General features: G+C 46.6%; 1 protein-coding gene across 1 annotated transcript in view; it reads right to left on the bottom strand.

Annotated features, from left to right (window-relative positions):
* ERICH6B (glutamate rich 6B) overlaps window positions 1–25,112 on the bottom strand; it is a 441,806-nt gene that overhangs the window by 329,007 nt on the left and 87,687 nt on the right. The window contains exon 4 of the mRNA XM_075334387.1: window positions 24,768–24,883. Coding sequence (XP_075190502.1) covers window positions 24,768–24,883 — 116 coding nt within the window. The remainder of the gene's footprint in view (window positions 1–24,767; window positions 24,884–25,112) is intronic.

Here is a 25,112-nt window from a genome sequence, read left to right on the forward strand (position 1 = left end):
ATTTTTTTTTTCCTTGTCTTCCTTCCCTAAGCGCGCTCGTGTAGTGGGGCGGGCCAGCATGTCAGCCAATCCCAGACACACACACAGCTAAGTGGACTTTTAGCCAGAGAAGCAACGGCAAGTGTGATAGGATGTCCATGTCACATGTCCATGCATTATAAAAACGGACATTTTCCTCCAGCACGCCATTATCTGCCTTCTGCGTCTTGGTGTCAGTCACCGCCGGCGTAACTCCTGTCTCCGATACTGCTGTGTACGCTCTATACACAGCGCTATACAGAATAGGGATAGAAGTTTCTTTCAGCCCTTCTAAGGGCTAATACCGGCAGGGTCAGAGCCATAGGTGACAGTCAGGGCAGTGAAAACAGATTTTAACAGCTACACAAGATGACAGCGTCTGTGTAGCTAAGGTCAGGGATTTCCTCGCTGCATTTCCCCATTAGGAGGGATAGAAAGGGAGGCTTCCTTTCCTGTACCCAGACCCACAACCCTGGCACTGTACCCTCCTGCCCTTTGCACACTCAAACTCATTGTTACTAAGCCATTTTACTAGCAAACACTGAGTAAACTTAGTGGCATCCTAAACGTGGCTGTTGTACTCCATTAGTGCCCCACTGGTGCAAATCTATGTGCAGCACCTCTGCATGACACCCTCCTGCTCTGTTTTTAATAAGCTATAATGATAGCAAAAAATGCTGCCATTTAGTGGCATACAAGAACTGGCTGTTGTACTCCATTAGTGCCCTACTGGTGCAAATCTATGTGCAGCACCTCTGCATGACACCCTCCTGCTCTGTTTTTAATAAGCTATAATGATAGAAAAAATGCTGCCATTGAGTGGCATACAAGAACTGGCTGTTGTACTCCATTAGTGCCCTACTGGTGCAAATCTATGTGCAGCACCTCTGCATGACACCCTCCTGCTCTGTTTTTAATAAGCTATAATGATAGAAAAAATGCTGCCATTTAGTGGCATACAAGAACTGGCTGTTGTACTCCATTAGTGCCCCACTGGTGCAAATCTATGTGCAGTACCTCTGCCTGCATTGCACACTCAAACTCATTGTTACTAAGCCATTATAATACCATAAAATGAGTAATCTTAGTGGCATCCTTAAAGTGGCTGTTGTACTCCATTAGTGCCCCACTGGTGCAAATCTATGTGCAGCACCTCTGCATGACACCCTCCTGCTCTGTTTTTAATAAGCTATAATAAGAGCAAAAAAAGCTGCCATTTAGTGGCATACAAGAACAGGCTGTTGTACTCCATTAGTGCCCCACTGGTGCAAATCTATGTGCAGCACCTCTGCATGACACCCTCCTGCTCTGTTTTTAATAAGCTATAATGATAGCAAAAAATACTGCCATTTAGTGGCATACAAGAACTGGCTGTTGTATTCCATTATTGTCCCACTGGTGCCAAGCTATTTCTAGCACCTCTGCATGACACCCTCCTGCTCTGTTTTTAATAAGCTATAATAATAGCAAAAAATGCTGCCATTTAGTGGCATACAAGAAGTGACTGTTGTACTCCATTAGTGTCCCACTGGTGCCAAGCTATTTCTAGCACCTCTGCATGACACCCTCCTGCTCTGTTTTTAATAAGCTATAATGATAGCAAAAAATGCTGCCATTTAGTGGCATACAAGAACTGGCTGTTGTACTCCATTAGTGTCCCACTGGTGCAAATCTATGTGCAGCACCTCTGCATGACACCCTCCTGCTCTGTTTTTAATAAGCTATAATGATAGCAAAAAATGCTGCCATTTAGTGGCATACAAGAACTGGCTGTTGTACTCCATTAGTGCCCCACTGGTGCAAATCTATGTGCAGCACCTCTGCATGACACCCTCCTGCTCTGTTTTTAATAAGCTATAATGATAGCAAAAAATGCTGCCATTTAGTGGCATACAAGAACTGGCTGTTGTATTCCATTATTGTCCCACTGGTGCCAAGCTATTTCTAGCACCTCTGCATGACACCCTCCTGTTCCGTTTTTAATAAGCTATAATAATAGCAAAAAATGCTGCCATTTAGTGGCATACAAGAACTGGCTGTTGTACTCCATTAGTGCCCCACTGGTGCAAATCTATGTGCAGCACCTCTGCATGACACCCTCATGCACATTTTGCTACGCTAATTTTATAGCAAACTCAGGGACTTCCTTGCTGCATTTGATCATTCGGAGGGATAGAAAGTGAGGATTCCTTTACTGTCCTGGTACCCACAGAACACGGCCACTGTACCCACCTGTCCAATTTTGCCACGCTATTTAATTTGCCCAAAGAGCTGACTCTTTTTCTGCCTTCCTAAAATTGCCTGTAATACTAAGTTAGTGTTCCTTTGCTGCCAAGCAAGGTACAACACATGTGCATTCTACACTTTTTTCCATTTCTGGAATGCAATTATTAACTGCAGGTAGTCCAGCCAATCTGTGACGAAGGTGCAGGTGTGGATATAATGTAGCCTGCATCCAATGTTGGTTTTCTCGATGTGTGACAGCTCAACAATACCATCTGTTTCCACTTCCAAAACAAGTGATCACCTGCCAATCACACTTCCTGTTGCGTGTAAAGGGGTGGAAGTTCAGTGTGAAAAACCATGTGAGACTGCTGTCCCCACAGTCACAGAGGATGAAGAGCACGCAGATGCACTTGATGGGGCAGGCGGTGGTTGCACAGGCACGCTAGGCCGCATTGTAGCACAGTGAAATTCACATTGCAACTTATGTTTCATTTTAAGTCGTGTACAGGGTGGGCTCCCCAGTATGCAGCAAAAACCAGGCAACAGGAAAAGGACTCTAGTCAGTTGGGTTGATAAATGATTGTTTAACTTTACCAAAACAAACAATAAGAACCATGCATACAATTTAAATAATTGAACAATCTATTCTGTTGCCTACTACCTGCTAATCCCTCTACGTAGCAGTAATTGTGTGTTTGTGCGTGTGTGTGTGTGTGTGTGCGAACACGACTTACCAGTGGTGCATCACAAGAGCTTCCCAGTTATCTACGTAAACATAGACAAAACACATTACCCCCCTGAATACCCTTGTTAGCTGAAGCCTCACAGATAAGGCAGATGATAACAGTGTGAATGCAAACCACACAGCTTTGCAACACAGTCATGGAAATCTTGAAAATCAACAGTCAATGCAAACATGTGTCGCTGACCCTCTATGATTTAAACTGTACGTGACAATTTGACAGTTTAGAGGCAGCAAGTCTTATTGTCTATAAATAGTCGGCCCACCCAGAACAGATATGTGTTTTGCTAATAAAACAAAGTGTTGCGTGCCCGCATAATTGTCTGGGCACAGCCTACCGTACCCGGGTACTGTGATGTCCAGTTGCCAGAAATACAGACTTTACGCTCCTCTCACGGTAAGCAGTATAGACAGCACCGTAAGAATGTTGGTCTGTGGCACAGGATGCTGCTCACTGGCGTTACGGTACTCCTCACCAAACTCCAAAATGACTCCCCTCACAATTGAACGAAGTGTTTCCGCGGTGGCTCCTTGCTGTAACACACACCTTTAGCTTTTCCTTCTGTTCATAGACAGCATCTCCAAGTCCACACCCGAAGAGCAATTTCTCCTCCACGTCTAAGTGTGGAGAGGCAGCTAGTGCGCATGCGTGTGCCGATTTACCCCAGCCGCAGCCTAACTACAGTGTTTCGCCTAGTGAGTATGCTCAGCCTGACTGTGCCATTGCTGAGGCTAAGTCTTCATTTCGGGATACAGCGCATGCTCCCACACTTAGTGCGAAAAGCCTCTTTGCACAGGTACTTGCATTCCATGCCGGGTCTAAGTCCTGTTTTGTGCCTAGACACCATGCTAAAGCTGATAGTCTTTTTTCAGAGACTGTATTTCTTGCTACTGAGCATGCTCAGGCACTTACTGCATCAGAGACTAGGTCCGGTAATGAACTCTTTGGCCCTGCCCCTGATGTGGGGGGCCCATATAGACCACAGGGCATCAGGTGTCCTGACGATGTGGCTAGGCCACTCCCAAATGGCTTGCAGAGGCCCGCCCCTATGACTTGTCACCTCATTATTGATGGTCAGACGAAGACTGGTGAGGTGTTTGTGTCGTGGCAGCCATGAGGTCATTATTGAAGTTGCGGTTCCAAATAGGACGCTAGTTATGCCACTCATGACGTGTCACTCTGCTTTTGTCTCCAGGAGGTGCATTGTGGTCCATCCTGGTTTGGGGCGGACCCAGGTTATAAAACGGGCTGGAGCCAACAAGGAGGTGCGCAGTCTTCTATTATGCTCCGAAAGAGCACACCTCCATGTGTTGAACCCATTGCGGCTTTAGGCCAGAGGTAGGCAGGGATAGGGCGTCGATGCAGGCCGCCACCACAGTTGGTAACGCAGAACGGTTAAGACCAGCTCCTGTCCTACAAGTCCTGCTTGTGCAGCTCAGTGGCATTAACAGGCCTGCTGCTGCTGATGCGCCTGCTGTCCACAGGTGTGGCCCCAATGCACACGGTCAGCGTACTCAATGGCCCCTGTGATGTTAACAGGGAGTTCCTGGGCTGGGTGGGCGTGTGGACCCTTTGACGCTAACAGGGCTCCCAGTCTCAAGATCCGAGTGGCGCCTAACTCGGTTCAGGCTACTATTAGTTTCATAGCCACACAGCTCTGTATCCTCCATCTAACCTTCCAGTTGCCAACCTCTCCTTTTCCATCTGGGAGCACGGTGGACACTGACTGCTGATGGAGATATATACCTTTCTCTTTCTTTTCTTATTAATTTTCGTTATATAGCGGTAACATAGTATATACCACCTTATCCAAATCTGCCAGTCCCACCGTAACAGATGGTGTTTCTTCAGCAAATGTTACTTTTGATTAACAACCAAAAACACGGACAAAAACTTTTTTCCCCTTTCCAACACACCTGTTCCCCTTTCCACCAGCATCTGTCCTTTTTCAACTCATTTTGTATATGACCAAAAGTGCAACTCTGCAGGGACACCGTACTCAATGCCATCTCAGCACAGCAGCCAGCCCTCGGTCCCTCAGATGTGGACAAGTAAAAGACCATTTCCTCCTATCCATGACAAATTCATTGAGATTCACTCTGTGCAGCACTGGTGTTTAGTGGAAAAGCAGATCTAAGATTGCGTGCCACCTTCTGCAGATACTCCTGTATACGTGCGTGCCTTTCTATGGCAGGAATTATTTCGCCAAATTTTGTCTTGTACCGGGGATCTAACAGTGTGGCAACCCAGTAGTTAGCATTACTTCGAATTCGTACAATCCGAGGGTCATGTTGTAGGTAGTGCAGCAAGAAGGCGCTCATGGGTCTTGTGCATCCAGGAAGACCAAGTCCTTGGTGTGTTGGTGGCAGAGAGGTGAGAATTGTGCCTCCTTCCTCTGCCCTCTCCCCCCAACCTCGCACAACCGAAATGTGAGCAAGCTCTCACTCATCTGCTGAGTCTTCCATGCCCATCGCCAGTTCGTCCTCCATTTCTTCATGGGCTCCTGCACCTTCCTCAACACTTTTTGCTGATACTTTGCACCCTTGTTAATCCCTCTCCCCCACCATGACTGCCGCCTAGGTGCCGCTGACCATCTGGACCTCGTAGATCTTGTTATCCCTTCCGCATATGACTCCTCCTGTACTTCCTCCCCTTCCTCTTGTCCCAACACCTGACTCCGAATAATGCTTACAGTGTGCTCCATCATGTAGATGACCAGAATTGTCACGCTGAGAATGGCATTGCCAGTGCTAAACATCTTCGTCGACATTTGTAAACTGTGTAGAAGGGTGCATAGGTCCTTGATCTGACACCACTCCAGCAGCGTGATCTGCACCACCTCTGGATCAAGTTAGGCCAGGCTATATGTCATAACGAATTGCAGCAGGGTTCGGCGGTGCTGCCACAAACGCTGCAACATGTGCAGATTCAAATTCCTGCGTGTCGGCACATCGCATTTCAGACGTTTAACCACCAGACCTAAAGACTTCTGTAGCGACGAAAGTTGTTGAGCTGCTGTGTGCGAACGATGGAAGTGAGCACATAGCGAGCGTGCCCCCTGCACAAGGCCATGTAGGCCAGGATGGTGTTTTAAAAATTGCTGGAGAATTAGATTCAACACGTGAGCCACACAAGGCACGTGTGTCACATTGTCACGGCGAAGGGCCGCACCCATGTTTGCATCATTGTCACACCCGGCCTTCCCTGTCTGCTGGTTGAGTGGAGACAACCATTGATGAAACTTGGTCTCCAGAGCTAACCGTCCACAACTTCTCAGCGGTGTGACTCACATTTCCCCTACATTTCAAAGTAAACATTTGACCGCCTGATGGCCTTGAGCTCTGCTGCCAGCATAGTAACGAGGTGTGTAGGATTCCTTGGGCACAGTTACAAGGAAGGGTGGCCTGACCACACAGGGTTTGGGCCGAGGTGGAGGACCCACACGAGGTTGAGGAGGCAGAAGCAGTGGAGGAACTTGTACATACAGAGGAAGGATTAAAGCACACAACTCGTGGGGACGGAAAGACTTGTACAGCAGACCCTTCTCCATCTCTCACCATAGTTACCCAGTGCCCAGTCAGCAACATGTAGTTCCCCTGTCCATGCTTACTGGTCCAAGTATCTGTGGTGAAATGCACCCTGTCACACACACAGTTTGTCGAGGAATCGGTGATGTTGTGTGCGACCTGCTGTTGTAGCGCGGGCACGCCTTTCTTAGAGAATTAGTGGCGAATGGCCATCGGCTCTTGGGGCACTGCAATGGGCATAAGGTCTCGAAAATCCTCGGTCTCAAAAGGGTGTAAAGGCAGCCTTTCTGTAGCCAACAAGTTGCAGATGCTGAAACTCAACCTCTTAGGCATGTTATGCCCTTAGAAAAGCATGTAAAACACAGCGAGGGGACTCCAACCACAGTCTCCCTTGTTGCCACTAATTGGGCCACACACACCCCACTTGACTGGCATCAGTTGATGCCCCTTTTCAAAATGAAAAAGATGCTTTGCATGAAGCACTCTCAAAAATACGCGTGCCTTTCAGCTCCCCTGGCTGAGCCAGGGGAAGAAAAGTCCTCTGAGAGCCATGACTTGTTCATCTTGGTGAACGTTAGTCTGTCCACATTGTCAGCGGACAGATGCGTGTGCTTAGCTGTCAGCACACCCCCAGCAGCACTGAGGACACGTTCCGAGAAAACGCTGGCTGCGGGACACAAGATTCCCAAGGCGTACGTGGTGAGCTCAGGCAATTATCCAGATTGGAAGCCTAAAATGAGCAGGGCTCAAGTTGCACAGTAATGGCATCGACGTTCCCTTGCATATACTCATATCTCTTTTTCCTTGTCCTGCTCTTTTGTTTTCGCATGAGTATATGTCCTTGTCACTTTCCCATGTGTTTGTGTTGTGTTGTGAGTTGTTTGTCACCTTTTGGACACCTTTGAGGGTGTTTTCTAGGTGTTTTTATGTGTTTGTGATTGCCTGCCATTGTTTCCTATGCGGTTCGAGTTCGGTTCGTCGAACGTTCGCCGAACTGAACTCGAACGAGACCTCCGTTCGACGAACCGAACTCGAGCCGAACCACGGCCGGTTCGCTCATCTCTACTGACCACATGCCCGAGATAATGGACCTTTAGTTTCAGCAAATGGCATTTTGATGGCTACAGTTTCATTCCATATTTGGAGAATGTTTCAAATACCTCTGCCAGATGATTCAGGTGTTCCTCATAGGTTTTTGAATACACGATAATGTGACGCCCTGGCAAAACCAGGTAGTCACACAAATAGGCCCTCGCATAATACCATTCCACACAGGGTTACACACAGCCGACCTGAAACCCTAGTCACCCACCCGCGGGGTAGGAAAGGTACACCAGTGGGCGGGACCAGGTGGATTGAGAACGCCCACCTAGGGGCCTGGAAAACCCGGGGCGGGAAAAGCAGTCTGTCGGGTCTAAGTCTGAAGTTCAGGAGGAGACGAGTGGAGTAGTGAGGAGGTGAAGCTCAAGTTCAGAAAGGAAAGGCGTCGGGGTTGGAGCCCCGGCGTACTGGCTAGGAGGCAGATGGTGATCCGTGTCTGACAGGAGACGGGAAGACAGCTGCCAGAGATCCGAGGTGGACCAGGACAGGGTTGGAGCCCGCCGGTACAGACACCGGAGAACCGACCCGAAAACCGTGCACTGAGGGGGTACTTGGACCCCGAAAGCCAGGACCGGAACCAACGGTCTAGCTAATTAACCAATTAAAGGCAGGATTATAGGTCCTGTCCCAACCAAAGTCCCAAAAGCAAACAACAGCCCACCGTGGGGGATAGGGCATCCGCCAGGGCCCGGTAGATCCCACGGGCCAACGTCAGCGGGCATGGCTCCCAACAAAAGGACCGGGAGCGGACTCCCGTGTTTCACACCGGGAAGTCCACCACACAAAACACAGAGTGCAGAGGAAAGTGACACAGACCATCAGCCCGGGTGTGGGACCAGATACACCCGACCGCGGCGGCCGGCCACCGGCACCTTGGTTTACCATTGGACTTGTGTGATTCATTTAATTGTGAGTAAAGTATCATCCTCTGGTCTGACTGGGCGCGCCGGCCCCTCCAGTCACCATCCTCAGCATAGAGACACTGGGCCCCGGGGCTTCCATCCCTACCCACGGAGGGGTTAACATTCAGCTGCCATCCCATCGCCCCCGAGTGCCCCACAACAGCAGCGGTGGTGCCACACTTCACCACACACCGTGGGTGGCGTCACAGACAGTTTATGGCAAATCCCAAATAAATACGTCCCCTTTTATTTGAAGTGTCCGCGCGACCCCCGGGTCCGGAAGAATCCCTCGAGCCACACTGCGGATCCGGATCCAAGCAGCCCGAATGCTGGCACGGGGGCGGCACAATAACATCATCCAGGTAGAGCAGCACGGTCTCAAAGTTGTGGTTTCCCAAGCAGCATTTTATCGGTCATTGGAATGTTCCAGGTGCATTGCAGAGTCCAAATGGCATGCTGTTGAACTCACACAGGCCCATTGGTGTTGCAAATGCAGTCTTCTCCTGGTCTTCGTCTGCTATAGAGACCTGCCAATACCCACTAGTGAGATCCAGAGTAGAAAAGTAGTTAGCAGCTTTCAGCACAGCTAGTGACTCCTCTATGCAGGGAATGGGTAAGCATCTTTATGTGTTATGTGATTTAAATGCCTATAATTTACAAACATCTTCATTGTGCCATCCTTCTTTCTGACAAGGACCAGTGGAGCTACCCAGGGGCTACAACTGTCTTTGATAACCCCAACCTCCTTCATGTTCCTCAACATTTCCTTGGCACACTGATAGTGAGCTGGTGGTATAGGTCGATATCTCTTTTTAATAGGGGGATGATTTCCTGTGAGTATATGGTGTTGTACCCCTTTTATCCTCCAAAAACCTAATGGATACTTGCTGAAAACCTGCTCATACCCCTGCGCTACCCGATAAACTCCTTGTTTCTGGTGAGAAGGAGTGGAATCAGTGCCTGCATGCAGTTTCTGACACCAATCCAAATTAATTGGTCTGGGGAGCTGTTATGCTCTGCTGGTTCTGATGAGGTCAGAGGTTCTACTGCCTGGATGGCGTCATTGTTAACAGTAAACAATTTGGCAATGGTGGTGTACCTGGGCAATTTAGTTTCCTCCTCCCTACAATTTAGTACTCGTATGGGTACCTGTTACACCTCGTGGCTCTCCTGTGGCAAGGAATGAGACAGTCTCCTTGCCTGCCACGAGCGCTCCTGCTCAGCAGCGCCGAAGGTCTGCCAGACTGCGCAGAGTGCAGGAGAAACCTCCTCAGAGAGGCAGCACAAGGGTGACACCTAGTGGTACTCCTGTTGCAAGAAATGAGGCGGTCTCCCATTCCTTGCCTGCCGCAGCTCCTCCTGCTCAGCAGCCTCGAAGGTCTGTGAGGTTGCGCAATGTGCAGAGATTTGCTGCTCAGGGAAGCAGTGAGACTCCCGTTATCTCTACACATTGTGAGACCGAGGATCCCGCCTCTATTTCCCAGAGGCAGGAGGGTGAGCATGTGCTATGCTTGGTGGATCCTGATTCGCCCACTGACGTCACACGGCTGGATGACAAGGCTGGTGACGTGGTGAATCCTGACTGGCCAGGCTGGGATGTCGTGGATCCTGATTGGGTCAAGTCCATCATCTCCGCCTCGCGCCCGCCCTTGGCTGGAGCTACACCTCCTTAAAAGCTCCTCCTGCCATCATGGCGGCGCGCGACCGTCCTTCTATGTTTGGATGTCTGGCAGCGTGCTGCCACGCCACTGCTCAGGCATTATCTTCTTCTGTGGGCTTGGCCCTTGCTGCTTAGGCAGCACCTGGTTTGCAGGCCGTGTCCCTGCCTTGCTGCTCCAGCAGTAGCTCCTTCTACAGGCCGTGTTCCTGTCCCAGGTGAGCTCCTCGAGTCTCCACTGGACTCACCTGGTTATTGAAAGCACACGTGCGTGGGCACCTCTGTGCTACCCTCGTGCCATATTCTCGTGACTTCCACTGGCACACGTGCGTGGGCACCTCTGTGCTTCCCCGTGCAACAGGTACACCGAGCCGTGTGATCCCTGCCATACAACCCACACGGGTTAGGGCCCATTGGTGTTGCAAATGCAGTCTTCTCCTGGTCTTCGTCTGCTATAGAGACCTGCCAATACCCACTAGTGAGATCCAGAGTAGAAAAGTAGTTAGCAGCTTTCAGCACAGCTAGTGACTCCTCTATGCAGGGAATGGGTAAGCATCTTTATGTGTTATGTGATTTAAATGCCTATAATTTACAAACATCTTCATTGTGCCATCCTTCTTTCTGACAAGGACCAGTGGAGCTACCCAGGGGCTACAACTGTCTTTGATAACCCCAACCTCCTTCATGTTCCTCAACATTTCCTTGGCACACTGATAGTGAGCTGGTGGTATAGGTCGATATCTCTTTTTAATAGGGGGATGATTTCCTGTGAGTATATGGTGTTGTACCCCTTTTATCCTCCAAAAACCTAATGGATACTTGCTGAAAACCTGCTCATACTCCTGCGCTACCCGATAAACTCCTTGTTTCTGGTGAGAAGGAGTGGAATCAGTGCCTGCATGCAGTTTCTGACACCAATCCAAATTAATTGGTCTGGGGAGCTGTTATGCTCTGCTGGTTCTGATGAGGTCAGAGGTTCTACTGCCTGGATGGCGTCATTGTTAACAGTAAACAATTTGGCAATGGTGGTGTACCTGGGCAATTTAGTTTCCTCCTCCCTACAATTTAGTACTCGTATGGGTACCTGTTACACCTCGTGGCTCTCCTGTGGCAAGGAATGAGACAGTCTCCTTGCCTGCCACGAGCGCTCCTGCTCAGCAGCGCCGAAGGTCTGCCAGACTGCGCAGAGTGCAGGAGAAACCTCCTCAGAGAGGCAGCACAAGGGTGACACCTAGTGGTACTCCTGTTGCAAGAAATGAGGCGGTCTCCCATTCCTTGCCTGCCGCAGCTCCTCCTGCTCAGCAGCCTCGAAGGTCTGTGAGGTTGCGCAATGTGCAGAGATTTGCTGCTCAGGGAAGCAGTGAGACTCCCGTTATCTCTACACATTGTGAGACCGAGGATCCCGCCTCTATTTCCCAGAGGCAGGAGGGTGAGCATGTGCTATGCTTGGTGGATCCTGATTCGCCCACTGACGTCACACGGCTGGATGACAAGGCTGGTGACGTGGTGAATCCTGACTGGCCAGGCTGGGATGTCGTGGATCCTGATTGGGTCAAGTCCATCATCTCCGCCTCGCGCCCGCCCTTGGCTGGAGCTACACCTCCTTAAAAGCTCCTCCTGCCATCATGGCGGCGCGCGACCGTCCTTCTATGTTTGGATGTCTGGCAGCGTGCTGCCACGCCACTGCTCAGGCATTATCTTCTTCTGTGGGCTTGGCCCTTGCTGCTTAGGCAGCACCTGGTTTGCAGGCCGTGTCCCTGCCTTGCTGCTCCAGCAGTAGCTCCTTCTACAGGCCGTGTTCCTGTCCCAGGTGAGCTCCTCGAGTCTCCACTGGACTCACCTGGTTATTGAAAGCACACGTGCGTGGGCACCTCTGTGCTACCCTCGTGCCATATTCTCGTGACTTCCACTGGCACACGTGCGTGGGCACCTCTGTGCTTCCCCGTGCAACAGGTACACCGAGCCGTGTGATCCCTGCCATACAACCCACACGGGTTAGGGCAGACCGGTGTACATAGATCGTCTGTGACATTCCAGACGATCGCTAGACGCAACCCGCTCACTCTTCACCCACCATAGCAGCGGTCCCTTACACCGCACAGTGGACCTTGACCGGCGGAAGCTGTCCATTCCCCATCTTGGCACGCTTCCCCGGGTCCCCCTCGTAACAGGTACCCTTCCCTTGCGGACATCAACCAACCTCCAGGCTGTCAGGACTGTAGACCAGTTTTCTGAGTATAAGAGCTCCACCACTGCCTGGTAATCTCGCCCTTTGAGGTCTATTGCCGCCCAACACCATATCATCATCTCACAGGGTGGTATTACAATGGGACCGGAGTCTATTACCCGTACTTTCCCAATTTCCCCACTAGATAGGTTTACCTGTTGTCTCTGCAGGAGGGCTCTGATTTCATTTTGCAGGACCCTATGCTGCTTGACGCCGGCAGTTTCAGCAATCTGTTGGAGTAAAGGCTGCTTTATACACAACGATATTGCTAGTGATCTCGTTAGCGATGTAACACGACCAAATTGTTGTTACGATTTGCCGAGATCGCTCATAGGTCGTTTTGTAGCGGTCACACGTGCACATCTCACAAACGACGCTACATCATTCAGCGATATATTGTTTGACCAAGTCGGTTGTGTGGATGTTGTTCGTCGTTGGCAGGGTGTCAAACGTAGCAATATGTCTGCTGCGTTCCAAACGACGAACAATATTTTGAAACTGAACGATCAATGATTTTCACCTTATTTGCGATCGTTCGGCGCCGCACGTAGGTGTCACTTGCAAAGACGTCGCTAATGATGACGGAAGAGCGTCACGGAAACCGTGACCCCGACGACATATCGTCAGATAAATCGTAGCGTGTAAAGCGGCCTTAAGAACAACACTTCTCCCAGACAATTTTCAATTACGTTTGTTCCCAAAATCATCTGTGGATTTTTCTCATTGGCATCAGTTTCAACTACAATCAATCCTTGGCCCCTTAGCTCTTCCCTCCCCACTTTTATGGTTACCTCTTTAAACCCTGAGTCACTAGTAAGCCATTAACAGAATAAATGGTGAGGCCTAAGTCAGGACGGGTGAGCTCAGTATCAGACCAGAATCTCTTGTAAAGTACATACGGGATGGTTATTACCTGCGAGCCGGTGTCCAACAATGCAGATGTGGGAATTCCGTTCAGGGTTAAGGACAGAACCGGTCATCCTCCCACATACTTGTCACGCCAGTCAGATGGTCCTTGTTGTCTTATTCCTGGTGGTTGGCTCTTGGCCCCAGGGATTGCGGGTTTAAAGGACACGCTCTTGCAATATGGCCTGCCTTGTTGCAATGACGGCAGATGGGTTGTCCTAGTCATAGCGATCGGTGGTTCTTCCTCGAGATGATGGGATCCTCCTTCTTTGCATCCATGGGACATCCTCAGTGCAGTCGGCCAGCTGGATCTTCTCCGATGACTTGGGTTCTGGCTTGAGGTGCATTGCCTTTAAGATCCTGGTCACGTCCTTGCTTAGCTGTTGCACTTGGGAACACAGGTCATCAGAAGCACCAGGTGTCGCAGCCTGTCTATTAGTCTCCACGATGGTTAAGGAAGAGGGTTTCACTCTCAGAGGTGAAGTATTTGCTTACCACGACTGAGGAGCAGGATCTGTGGTTGCCGGGGGCTGCAGTGCTTTTATTGCCTGATCCTTTAAGACAACAAAGTCCACATCTGGATGTTCCAGAGCCCACAGGCGCAGCTGCTTTTGGTCCTCAAAGGATTGCAACCCCTGCAGGAACTGTTCAATCATCAGTTTGTTTCCTTCTTGGGCATTGATGTGATCTACCTACTTCAAGGTCCGCAGGGATGCTAGTAATCTTAGAGCCTCTGCCTGCAATTGTAAAATCCCATTCTCAGCTCTGCCTCTGTATGGGTTTCAAAAGCAATCTTTAACTTTTCAAAGATGGTGTTCACTGATTCCTGGTCTGCATCTGATCAAGTCTCTACTTCCAGCTCTGCTGCACCCGTTAATTGTCCCAGCACAACAGATGCTCTTTGTTTGCCAGTCATTGCATACATGTCTAAAACGGTGCATATTTTTTTTTTAACCTGATTAAGGCATCTGGTTTACCATCATACTGGGGCAGCCACGCCGCTCCCGGAACATACGGCAGGGTGATCAGCATGATCAGTGCTGCTGCTCCCACACCCGGACCGGGCCCCGCGGCGTCCCCGTCGCCTTGCGCCTCCATTTTCTTCCCCCTTGGTTTTCTCTCACCACTCTCTCGCAGGACTGGAGCACTTTGGGAGCTTTCAAGTCAATCACTACCCCTTCCGCCTGGTCTTGACAGGGTCGTGGGTGGAGCTTCTTTTCACGCCCTTTTCACCACCATCCTCTGGCACAGTTATTTTCTGTCACACAAAATGGCGGGCAAATCCATAAGTTCAATCACAAAACACAGTCCATAAGAAGCACATCACCCGGTGTTACCGGGTCTGGTCCAATCCTGTTCGTGATGCCAAAAAGCTGACGCACCCCAGGGCTTTGGAGTACTCGGTCCTGGGTTGTATATTACTGGGAAAGTTCACTGGATGGCCGTTGCCCAGTTCTGTGACCCTGGGTGTCGCTTAAAAAGTTTTTCGTGATGCCACTTGCAGTATGCGGCTATATGGGGAAAGCCGCTGCTGCAAAGTCTCTTACTGCTGGGGCTGGTGGAATTGGGCAGCTTAGGTGGATTTGGCTCTCCGCAACTAGAGCTAGGCCCCAGGGGAGGATGATGGTGGCTGTAGTCTATAGGTGCAAAGGTGTAGGAAGAATTCAGACAACACAGGGGCTGCGGTTTAACTTGTGCTTTACTTACTGGTTTGGAGTTGCTGCTACCCGGTTTGTGCTGGTCTTTACCAATCCGGTATTCCCTTTCTCCAGTGCCAGTGTAGTGAACTGATGAGCTTTACTTCCATACACCTTGTCGTAGTTGGTGCGTCCCCGTGGCTTTGAGCATTTTTGGGGTTCCTCTCCTGTTGTCTCTGTCCTGACTCATATGGCAGGCAGCTTGAACCTCTCTTGGGTGGGACCTCTGTCACCGTTCCCAGGTTCCCTCTCTGCTGCTGTGTCCCGGACACTAACGTCGGTAAGGTCCTTGATGGTCTCTTCACTGTTATCAGGTGAGCTTGTTATCAGGTGAGCCTAAAGCGTCTTTCTGAACTAGAGGTCTGTACCCCGTCGGTGCTTGGTCCAGTGAGTACTTGTACAGGACTCTCCCTGGCAACCGTACTCCCTTTTACTCACTAGTCAATTCACACTTTCTGTTAGCACGTCAACTTCTGACTGACTTTCTGTCTATTCCCTTTCTATCTGACAAGATGTCCGTCGTCCGTCCACTCCACTGACTAGCCCCTCCTCCTCCCAGGTTTCTGACTAGTGGATTGGATGCGCCCCAGCCTATAGGGGACTACCCGTCAAGTCCATCTCTAGCTGGTTACCCAGTCTGGGGAAAAGGGTGTGGTTTGTGTGTATGTTGTGGTGTTTACCAGCACTGGTCTTCCAGGAATCCGGGGTTAGATGTAGTACCCTGTGGCTTCTGACACTCAGGGGCGCCACAAATAGGTCTTAGCATTCTTCAGTGCCTGTTCCAAACTTATCAGTGAACCACATTTCTAGGTATTGCAACTTATTACTGACTGCACCAAATTACCCAGTAAACCACATTTCTAGGTACAGTTACTTAGTAGTGCATGCTCAAAATTTGAGAGTGAACTAGCTAAATAGGTCTTGACACTTTTCAGATATCCAAAAAACTGACCCGCACATCCAACAAATGTGAATAGGTGCTAGCCGAAAAAACATAGTAACTATAAAATGCATACAGCTACACACTGAAAAGCCAAAAATGTATAAGGGAAAATATTTTACTGCATTACTGCAAAAGAGAGATATTTAGTTTATGTATTGGCCAAGCCTGGAAACCAACGGCAAGGTAATCTCTGTAATCCGGGAACCTAACTTAAATGCCACTATCTACGTTAAAAACATCCATGTCTGGGCAAAATGCCACTATTTGGACTACAAACCTCCATGTATGGGCAGCTAGGCTCCTGCTTAAAGGTTATGAACACAGCCAGGTCTTAGGACGGAGTGCTCAGTCAGAAAGACTCACTAAAAATATACAAAACACTGCCTCGCACATCCAACAAATGTGAACAGGTGCTAGCCGAAAAAACATAGTAACTATAAATACATACAGCTGCACACTGAAAAGCCAAAAATGTATAAAGGAAAATATGGTACTGCATTACTGCAAAAGAGAGATATTTAGTTTATGTACTGGCCAATGCATGTAAGCCCGAACACCAACAGCAAGGTAATCTCTGTAATCCGGGCACCTAACTTAACTGCCACTATCTAGGTTAAAGACATCCATGTCTGGGCAAAATGCCACTATGGTACTGCATTACTGCAAAAGAGAGATATTTAGGTCCCTATTAAGGAGGACTTTCAATACCTAGTTGAGGAAGATCTCATGAAATTAAGTAACACAGAGAATAAGGTGCACCACAACCTTACGGCTTCACAGAAAGAGGCGCTTAAATCTCTGATGAATAATGATTACATTGTTGTCAAAAATTCAGATAAGGAGGGGTCTGTGACAGTTTTGGTTGTGGGGCTATACAAGAGGGAAGTGAAGAACATGCTCAGGGATAGCTCAATATATAAAAGAATACAGCAGGACCCCACTAATCATGTTAGATCTGAATTGGAAGATCCTTTGAACAGGGGCCTTGAACTAGGTATTTTGAACCAGAAACAAATAGAATTTTTCAACCCAGCTTATCCCAGAGTCCCTTTGCTACATGCCTTTCCAAAAACTCATAAAAATATTTTCCCATCCCCTTTCAGACCCATAATTTCTGGGGTGGAGTCCCTCACAGAGAATCTCTCGGAATGGCTAGACACCATATTAAACCCACTTGCAAAACTGTCCCCTAGTTATACACACGATACCAAACATGCATTAAACATTATGGGCAATTTAACGTGGAATAATACAGCCCTAAGTCCTGACTGTGTTCATAACCTTTATAGCAGGAGCCTAGCTACCCATACATGAAGGTTTGTAGTTCAAATAGTGGCATTTTGCCCAGACATGGAGGTTTTTAACCTAGATAGTGGCATTTAAGTTAGGTTCCCGGATTACAGAGATTACCTTGCCATTGGTTCCAGGCTTACAAGCATTGGCCAATACATAAACTAAATATCTCTCTTTTTCAGTAATGCAGTACCATATTTTCCCTTATACATTTTTGGCTTTTCAGTGGGCAGCTGTATGCATTTTATATATTTATTGACACTTTTCAGTGCCTGCTCCAAATTACGCATTAAACCACATTTCTTGTAAGTTTCGGACAGTCGTCACACAGGCGGGTTTCATGGGAGGGTGAAGTCCATCGATCAGGGTGGGCTCATAGTAACAGACAAACTGGTAGTTAAGGTGCAGGAACCAAGGAACAAATGGAGCAGGAAGAGGTGATGGGAGCAGAAAACTAAACTCAAGAGATGAAGAAGATATTATCCTGCCTCTTTTGTCCGTGGTTGGTGGTACGGGACAGAGGAGGCAAGCTTGAGCGTTACCCATGAGCGCCTTCTTGCTGAACTATCTGTCTGTACTGTTAGTATTAGAAATAGTGCTGACTACTGGGTTGCCACTCTGCTAGATCCACGGTACAAGAATCAATTTAGCAAGATGCTTCCACCTCTGGAAAGGGACACGCGGAATCGAAACAAGCTTGTAGACCATCTTAACAGTAGTTTTCCACAAGACAGCAGTGAGGTACACAGCGTGGATTGCAGTTGTAGAATTCCAACCATGGGAATTCTACAAGGTTGCGTCATCAATGCAGAAACATTAGCAGCAGCAGAAGTGGCAGAAGCAATTTCTGTGAAGTCTGGCACACATTTTTTAGCCCATTGCATGCACCTGCAGAACAGAGTAGAAGTCTGACACATGGTGAACAACTAGAGAGGATGGTGCAGGAGTATCTAGAGAAAATGGAAGACTGGTCTGAGCTTGCCAGTCATCATACCTTGGAGGTTTTCGCCTGTCCAGTAGCCTACGTCCCCTCAGAACGTTTCTTCAGAATGTTTCTTCAGTGCTGCTGGCAGTGTAGTGGTGGATAAGTGCACCCAGCTGTCCCGTGAAAGTGTAGACTGCCTAAATTTCATAAAGATGAATAAGTCATGGATGTTCATTGACTTTGCCACCACAGTCCCAGACTGTGCAGACTAGACGATGGTGTAGTGCCAGGCTTCATATCTCTGGTGAAGGTAGAAGTGCTGGTTCAGCCATTGTTACAGGGCCGGTCCAGCATATCGATGTTGCGGCATTGGACTATTTTTCGTCTGAAACAATTGTTGCCACTTTTCCTGTTGTCTGACCTTAATTTTTGGAAATGTGGAGACTTAAAGTAGGGTCTCAAAAATGTGTCTTTTGTCTGTACTGGCAGGGTTGTGGGAGCAAAAAGCCTAAATCTGTCACTCGTCCCTCTTTTTATTTTTAAAATTGAAATGCCAGGCCATATTCTGTGTGTTGCATGGACCATACCTCACTGCTGTGCAAAGGCACTATGGGGAAATGGGGGGTGAGGATGATACCACCATCCTGCTTTCTGTCTGGAATGTTTTTAAATATATAGACTCCAAGATGGGGCTCCAAGTTGTGTCTTGTCTGTACTGGCAGGGGTATGAGAACAAGAGGCCTAATTCTGTCATTCATGCACCTCTTGATTAATAAATTGAAATGCCAGGCCACATCCTGTGTGTTGCATGGACCATACGTCCATGCTGTGCAAAGACACTATAGGGAAATGGATGGGGAAGGGAGAATGATGCCATCCTGCTACCTGCATGAAATGTTTTTAAATCTTAAGACTCCAAGCTGGGTCTCCAAGCTGTGTCTTGCCTGTACTGGCAAAGGTGTGGCAGCAGGAGGCCCAATCCTGTCTCTCATCCCTTTTTATTTTTAAATTTAAATGAGAGGCCACATCATGTGTGTTTCATGGACCATACCTCACTGCTGTGCAAAAACACTATGGGGAAATGGAGGGGGGGGGGGTTGGGCAATTGATGCCACTGTCCTGCTGTCTGCCTGAAATGTTTTTAAATATCAAGACTCCAAGATGGGTTTCCAAGCTGTGTCTTGTTTGTACTGGCAGAGGTGTGGTAGCAAAAGGCCTAATCCTGTCGCTCATGCACCTTTTGATTTTGAAAATTGAAATACCAGGCCACATCCTGTGTGTTTCATGGACCATACCTCACTGTTGTGCAAAGACACTATAGGGAAATGAAGGGGGGGCAATTGATTCCATTGAGCTTCAAAAAGGTTTGGTGTTCAGTTTGGTATTAGTTCAGAAGTATTTGTTTGGAAAGGCTGGGCGAACCGAACTTTGAAAGGTTTGCTCATCTCTACTAGTCTGTCCCCGCAGCCACCAGAGTCACCCAGTGCCCAGTCAGCGAGAGGTAACGCCCCTGGCTATGCTTGCTCATTCAGGTGTCAGTGGTAAAATGCACCCTGTCAAACAGAGTTTTTCAAGGAATGTTGTCTGCAACATGCTGGAAAAAGTTCTGATATTATTCCTATTGTTATGATATCTTTAAGTATCAAAAACCTGACATTTTTAAGGGAATTTTTAGACTTTGAAAATATACTGTTCAATGCACATAAGTAATCCATTGGTGGCATCCTTCTTGTGCAACTTCCTGCACAATCTTATAACAGAGTTGTCTCATCCATGTTTCTCTAAAAACCTGTAACTTCTTATTGCTGCAGTACATAAAAAGAGAGAAAGATACTGGCATGTTCTCACCCCCTTTGAAAAGATTGATCAATCTTCTCCTTGATATATCTCATTCAAACATCTTTTAATCAATGGTACAAACATTTTTCTATGTCAAGAGAAGCCCAACTGTGCACATTTTGTATCATGAAATACAATTATGTCATATAATAACTTGGATTATAGTCAGGTGTGGAAATGCAAACAGTTTAATGGCATCCTACACTAGATTAAAGTCATTCTCATTTGAGAAATTGGTGAACAGCCAAGAATTCTATCCCTGCTCAGCCACATTTACTTCAAATAGAGTGAAAGTGTTGACATTGACTTATATGGTTTATATTGATTGGATCACTGGATACCTGAGAAAGAGAAACATGATAAATGGGCTCAAATTATTTCTACTACTAAAATTAGCTTTTTTTCTGAGTTGAGTTATGTGAAGGGCAAAAAAAAATTACAAATAGCTAAACAACGCTACTTTTTTCATAAAATATTGAATTCTTAAATATGCCTCTTAGATAAAAGCCAAGTGTTTATCACCCTCTCCAAACTGATAATATAAAATGTAGCAAACGAAATGTTGAAGGGAACATGTTGTGAAAAAAAAGGTATATACATGTGCAATAAATTAGAATATCATCAAAGAGTTAATTTATTTCAGTAATTCAATACAAAAGGTAAACATATTATATGGAATCACTACAGAGTGATCGATTTCAGGTGTTTGTTTCTGTTGATGATAATGGCTTACAGCCAATGAAAACCCAAAAGTCATTATCTCAGAAAATTAGAATTTTATATTAGACCAACTGAAAAAAATGGCTTACTGAAAAGTCTGTACAGTAAATGCACTCAATACTTGGTCGGGGTGTTCCTTTTGCATGAATTACTGCATCAATGCGGCGTGGCATGGAGGGGATCAGCCTGTGGCACTGCTGAGGTGTTAGGGAAGCCCAGGTTGCTTTGATAGCAGCCTTCAGCTTGTCTGCATTGTTGGGTCTGGTGTCTCTCATCTTCCTCTTGACACTACGCCATATATTCTCTATGGGGTTTAGGTCAGGCGAGTTTGCTGGCCAATCAAGCACAGTGATACTGTGGTTTGGATACTGTGGTTATTAAACCAAGTATTGGTACTTTTGGCAGTGTGGACAGGTGCCAAGTCCTAATGGAAAATGAAATTTAAATCTCCAAAAAGCTTGTCAGCAGAGGGAAGCATGAAGTGCTCTAACATGTCCTGGTAGACGGCTGCGCTGACTTTAGTTTTGATAAAACACAGTGGACCTTCACCAGTACACTAGACCTCAAGCAGCTTGGATTGTGGCCTCTCCACTCTTCCTCCAGACCCTAGGACCTTGATTTCCAACTGAAATGCAAAATTTACTTTCATCTGAAAACAACACCTTGGACCACTGAGCAACAGCCCAGTTCTTTTTCTCTTTGGCCCAGGTAAGACGCTTCTGGCATTGTCTATCAGTCATGAGTGGCTTGACACAAGGAATGCGACAGTTGTAACCCATGTCCTAGATATATCTGTGTGTGGTGGCTCTTGAAGCACTGACTCCAGCAGCAGTCGACTTATTGTGAATCTCCCCCAAATTTTTGAATTGCCTTTTCCTAACAATCCTATCAAGGCTGCGGTTATCCTGGTTGCTTGTACACCTTTTTCTACCACACTTTTTCCAACCACTCCAATTTCCATTAATATGCTTTTATACAGCACTCTGTGAGCAGCCAACTTCCTTAGCACTGACCTTTTGTGGCTTACCCTCCTTGTGGAGTGTGTCAATGACTGCCTTCTGGACATCTGTCAAGTCAGCAGGCTTCCCCATGATTGTGTAGCCTACTGAACCTGACTAAGTGACCATTTTAAATGCTTTGGAAGCCTTTGCAGGTGTTTTGTGTTAATTATTCAATTTTCTGAGATAAGTAATTTTGGTTTTTCATTGGCTGTAAGCCATAATCATCGACAATAACAGAAATAAATACTTGAAATAGATCACTCTGTTTGTAATGACTATATAATATATGCGTTTTCCTTTTTGTATTGAATTAGTGAAATAAAGTAACTTTTTAAGGATATTCTAATTTATTGAGAAGCACTTGTACTTGCAGCTATAGCATACTAATCTGTTGGGAAGAACTGTTTAAAACAGGGTGTCTAATTGGATGTTCTGATGCGGATATAAAATTAAAATAGAGTATTTGGCATAAATCTGTACACCCCATTTGAAAAGGAAGATTTTTTTTATTCTCACTGAATACAAGGACAATTTCTAAAATTTTTACAAGACTGAGTTTCATAAAACATTTTTTTTCAACTCTAAACAAGAAAGTAAGTAACGAAAGCCATGGCTGGGTGAAAAACATAGAGAGATACACTACATTCAAAAAGGATAGGAAAGACAAAAAAAGTGGAGATGTGTGTATTTCATTTAATCTAACTTAAGACCTGTGCTCAATGAGGACATTGGGGTGAGCTGTGACAATGTAGAGTCAGTAAGGGTAAATGTAAATGGGGAGGGCAATAACGGAAAGCTGGTAATTGGAGTTTGCGATAAACCTCCTAATAGAGCTAAACAGGCAGAGGATGAAGTGCTGCAATAAATTGAGCTGTGTGCACAGGCTGCATTTTTTTGCATTTTTGATAAGATTTTTCTTGCAAATTTTAATCAATCTGCAAGGGAAAACGCATCTCAGCAAAGTCTATGAGAATCTTGAAGTAATGTACACATGTTGCAGATTTTATTCCTTGCAGATTTTGGTGCAGAAAAAAAAACTGCATCAAACAATTGATATGTCATTAATATTTTCCTATCACAATGCATAAAAAAACACATCAAAAGACGCGGAACTGTGGCCAAAAAAACGCACGTTTTTTCCAAAGTGTGTTTCCCATCAAGAAATGCAGTTTTAGGTGCAGAAAATCTGCAAACAAATCTGCAACGTGGGAACATACCCTTAAAAAGTCATCAAATAATAATCAGGTCCTTAATAGCGGGGATTTTAACTATCCAGACATTCAATGGGACATATAATTTTCTGGTTGTGTTAAAAACTGCAAGTTCTTATTTACAGTTCAAGACAGTTACCTCTGACAGTTAGTAGATGAACCGACCAGTGGAGATGCTGTACCTGCTTATTTAGTCTGCATCGTTTTTGTTGAAATTTTGAGAAATTGTGGCAAAACAATGTATTGCAAAAAAACCTAAAGGAGGATACAAACTATGAATGTGGCCTTTGAGCTGGAAGGCTTCAAAGATAATAGTAAGGAACTCAAATACATACATTTATCTGCAACCTTTGAATCTGGGTTATCTGATGTGATATATCTTTTGCAGAGGTTCACAACCTTTCTAACCTCGAGAGTCACATTCATCTCTGAAAATGGGTCGTGAGCCATCGTCAAGTAGTGACAACCCAGAGCTCCCATTACTGGTATAATGACAAAGATTTTTCACAGAAATTATACCAAGGCAGTATGCCAAAATCCAGGGATTCCTACCTTAACCCCATTTAGAGCTGCTCTTCTGTGCAGGGCTACTCAAAAAAGTCACCATCTGGAGACCTGTTCTTCAATGCTGTTTGCTAGATCTTTTGCTTATGCAATAAGCTAGCACCCTCTCGCGGGTCACACATCATGGGCGAGACACAGGTTGAAGACCCCTGATCTATAGAGTACTTCTTATCCAGTTACGTGAAGAGAACAAATAAATTTCAAAATGAACAGGACATTGTAACAAATGCACCGACGGTAGATTTTAGTAACTTAACATCTGCATGTACACTTTGGGTTTTAGCATGATTAAGTGACTGAGGTCTAAGGTGGGCTTTGCACACTACGACATCGCAGGTGCGATGTCAGTGGGGTCAAATTGAAAATGACGTACTTCCAGCATCGCATGCAACATCGTAGTGTGTAAAGGCTCGATGATACGATTAATGAGCGCAAAAGCGTCGTATCATCGGTGCAGCGTCGGCGTAATCCATGATTACGCTGACGCGACGGTCCGATGTTGTTCCTCGTTTCTGCGGCAGCACACATCGCTGTGTGTGAAGCCGCAGGAGCGAGGAACATCTCCTACCGGCGTCACTGCAGCTTCCGTAGGATATGCGGAAGGAAGGAGATGGGCGGGATGTTTACATCCCGCTCATCTCCGCCCCTCTGCTCCTATTGGCCGCCTGCCGTGTGACGTCGCAGTGATGCCATACGACCCGCCCCCTTAATAAGGAGGCGGGTCGCCGGCCAGAGCGACGGTCGCAGGACAGGTGAGTCCATGTGAAGCTGCCGTAGCGATAATGTTCGCTACAGCAGTTATCACAAGGATATCGCAGCTGCGATGGGGGCGGGGACTATCGCGCTCAGCATCGCAGCATCGGCCTGCGATGTCGCAGCATGCAAAGTACCCCTAAGGATACATCGAGTAATGGAAAAAATCAGGGTAGAAATTACCTGTACATGACAAGTACTTACTCTGTGCTGATTGCCTAAAGGGTTCTTCAGGCAAATAATACTGAGAACATTTCCTTAGGATAAGTTATCAATATTGGATAGGTTGAGAATCAGCTGTTGTCACCTCCAGCGGCAAGAAGTCGTGAATCTGAACAACACAACTGATCTGCAGTACTTGGCAGCGGTGACTAGATAATTTGTGGAGCTATGCGGTTTTGTTCAGTAGGCATGGTAGGTGTAAGACCCCCACTAATCTGACAATATAAATAAAGTTATATTTGTATCAAAATGAAATATAATAAAATATACAACACTGTGGATTTCCACTCACCATTTTTACTTATAGCTGCTTCTGCTTCATTATACTCAGTCTGGGTCTGTACATTTTTGCAAGGAATTTTTCGTATGTTTGTTATTTGCCTGTTTTCAGATTTTGAGTTTTCTTTTCTTTAAAGAAAAATAAAAATAAAACAAATATGCATAGCAATTTTAGCTGTTATTAAAGACTATTTCCACAACAATAATATATTATTTCAATACAAATTAGTTGATTGCTTCCATTGTTAAAATGTCTGTTGACTCATCTGTTTTTTCCCTCTCTATAATACCAGCAAACGGGTGACATTTGGCTGGGTTCATAGATGAAAAACAGGTTGTGTTTTTTCCAATATACTGG

Source organism: Anomaloglossus baeobatrachus, chromosome 2 (assembly GCF_048569485.1).
Source record: "Anomaloglossus baeobatrachus isolate aAnoBae1 chromosome 2, aAnoBae1.hap1, whole genome shotgun sequence".
NCBI classification, from domain to species: Eukaryota; Metazoa; Chordata; class Amphibia; order Anura; family Aromobatidae; genus Anomaloglossus; species Anomaloglossus baeobatrachus.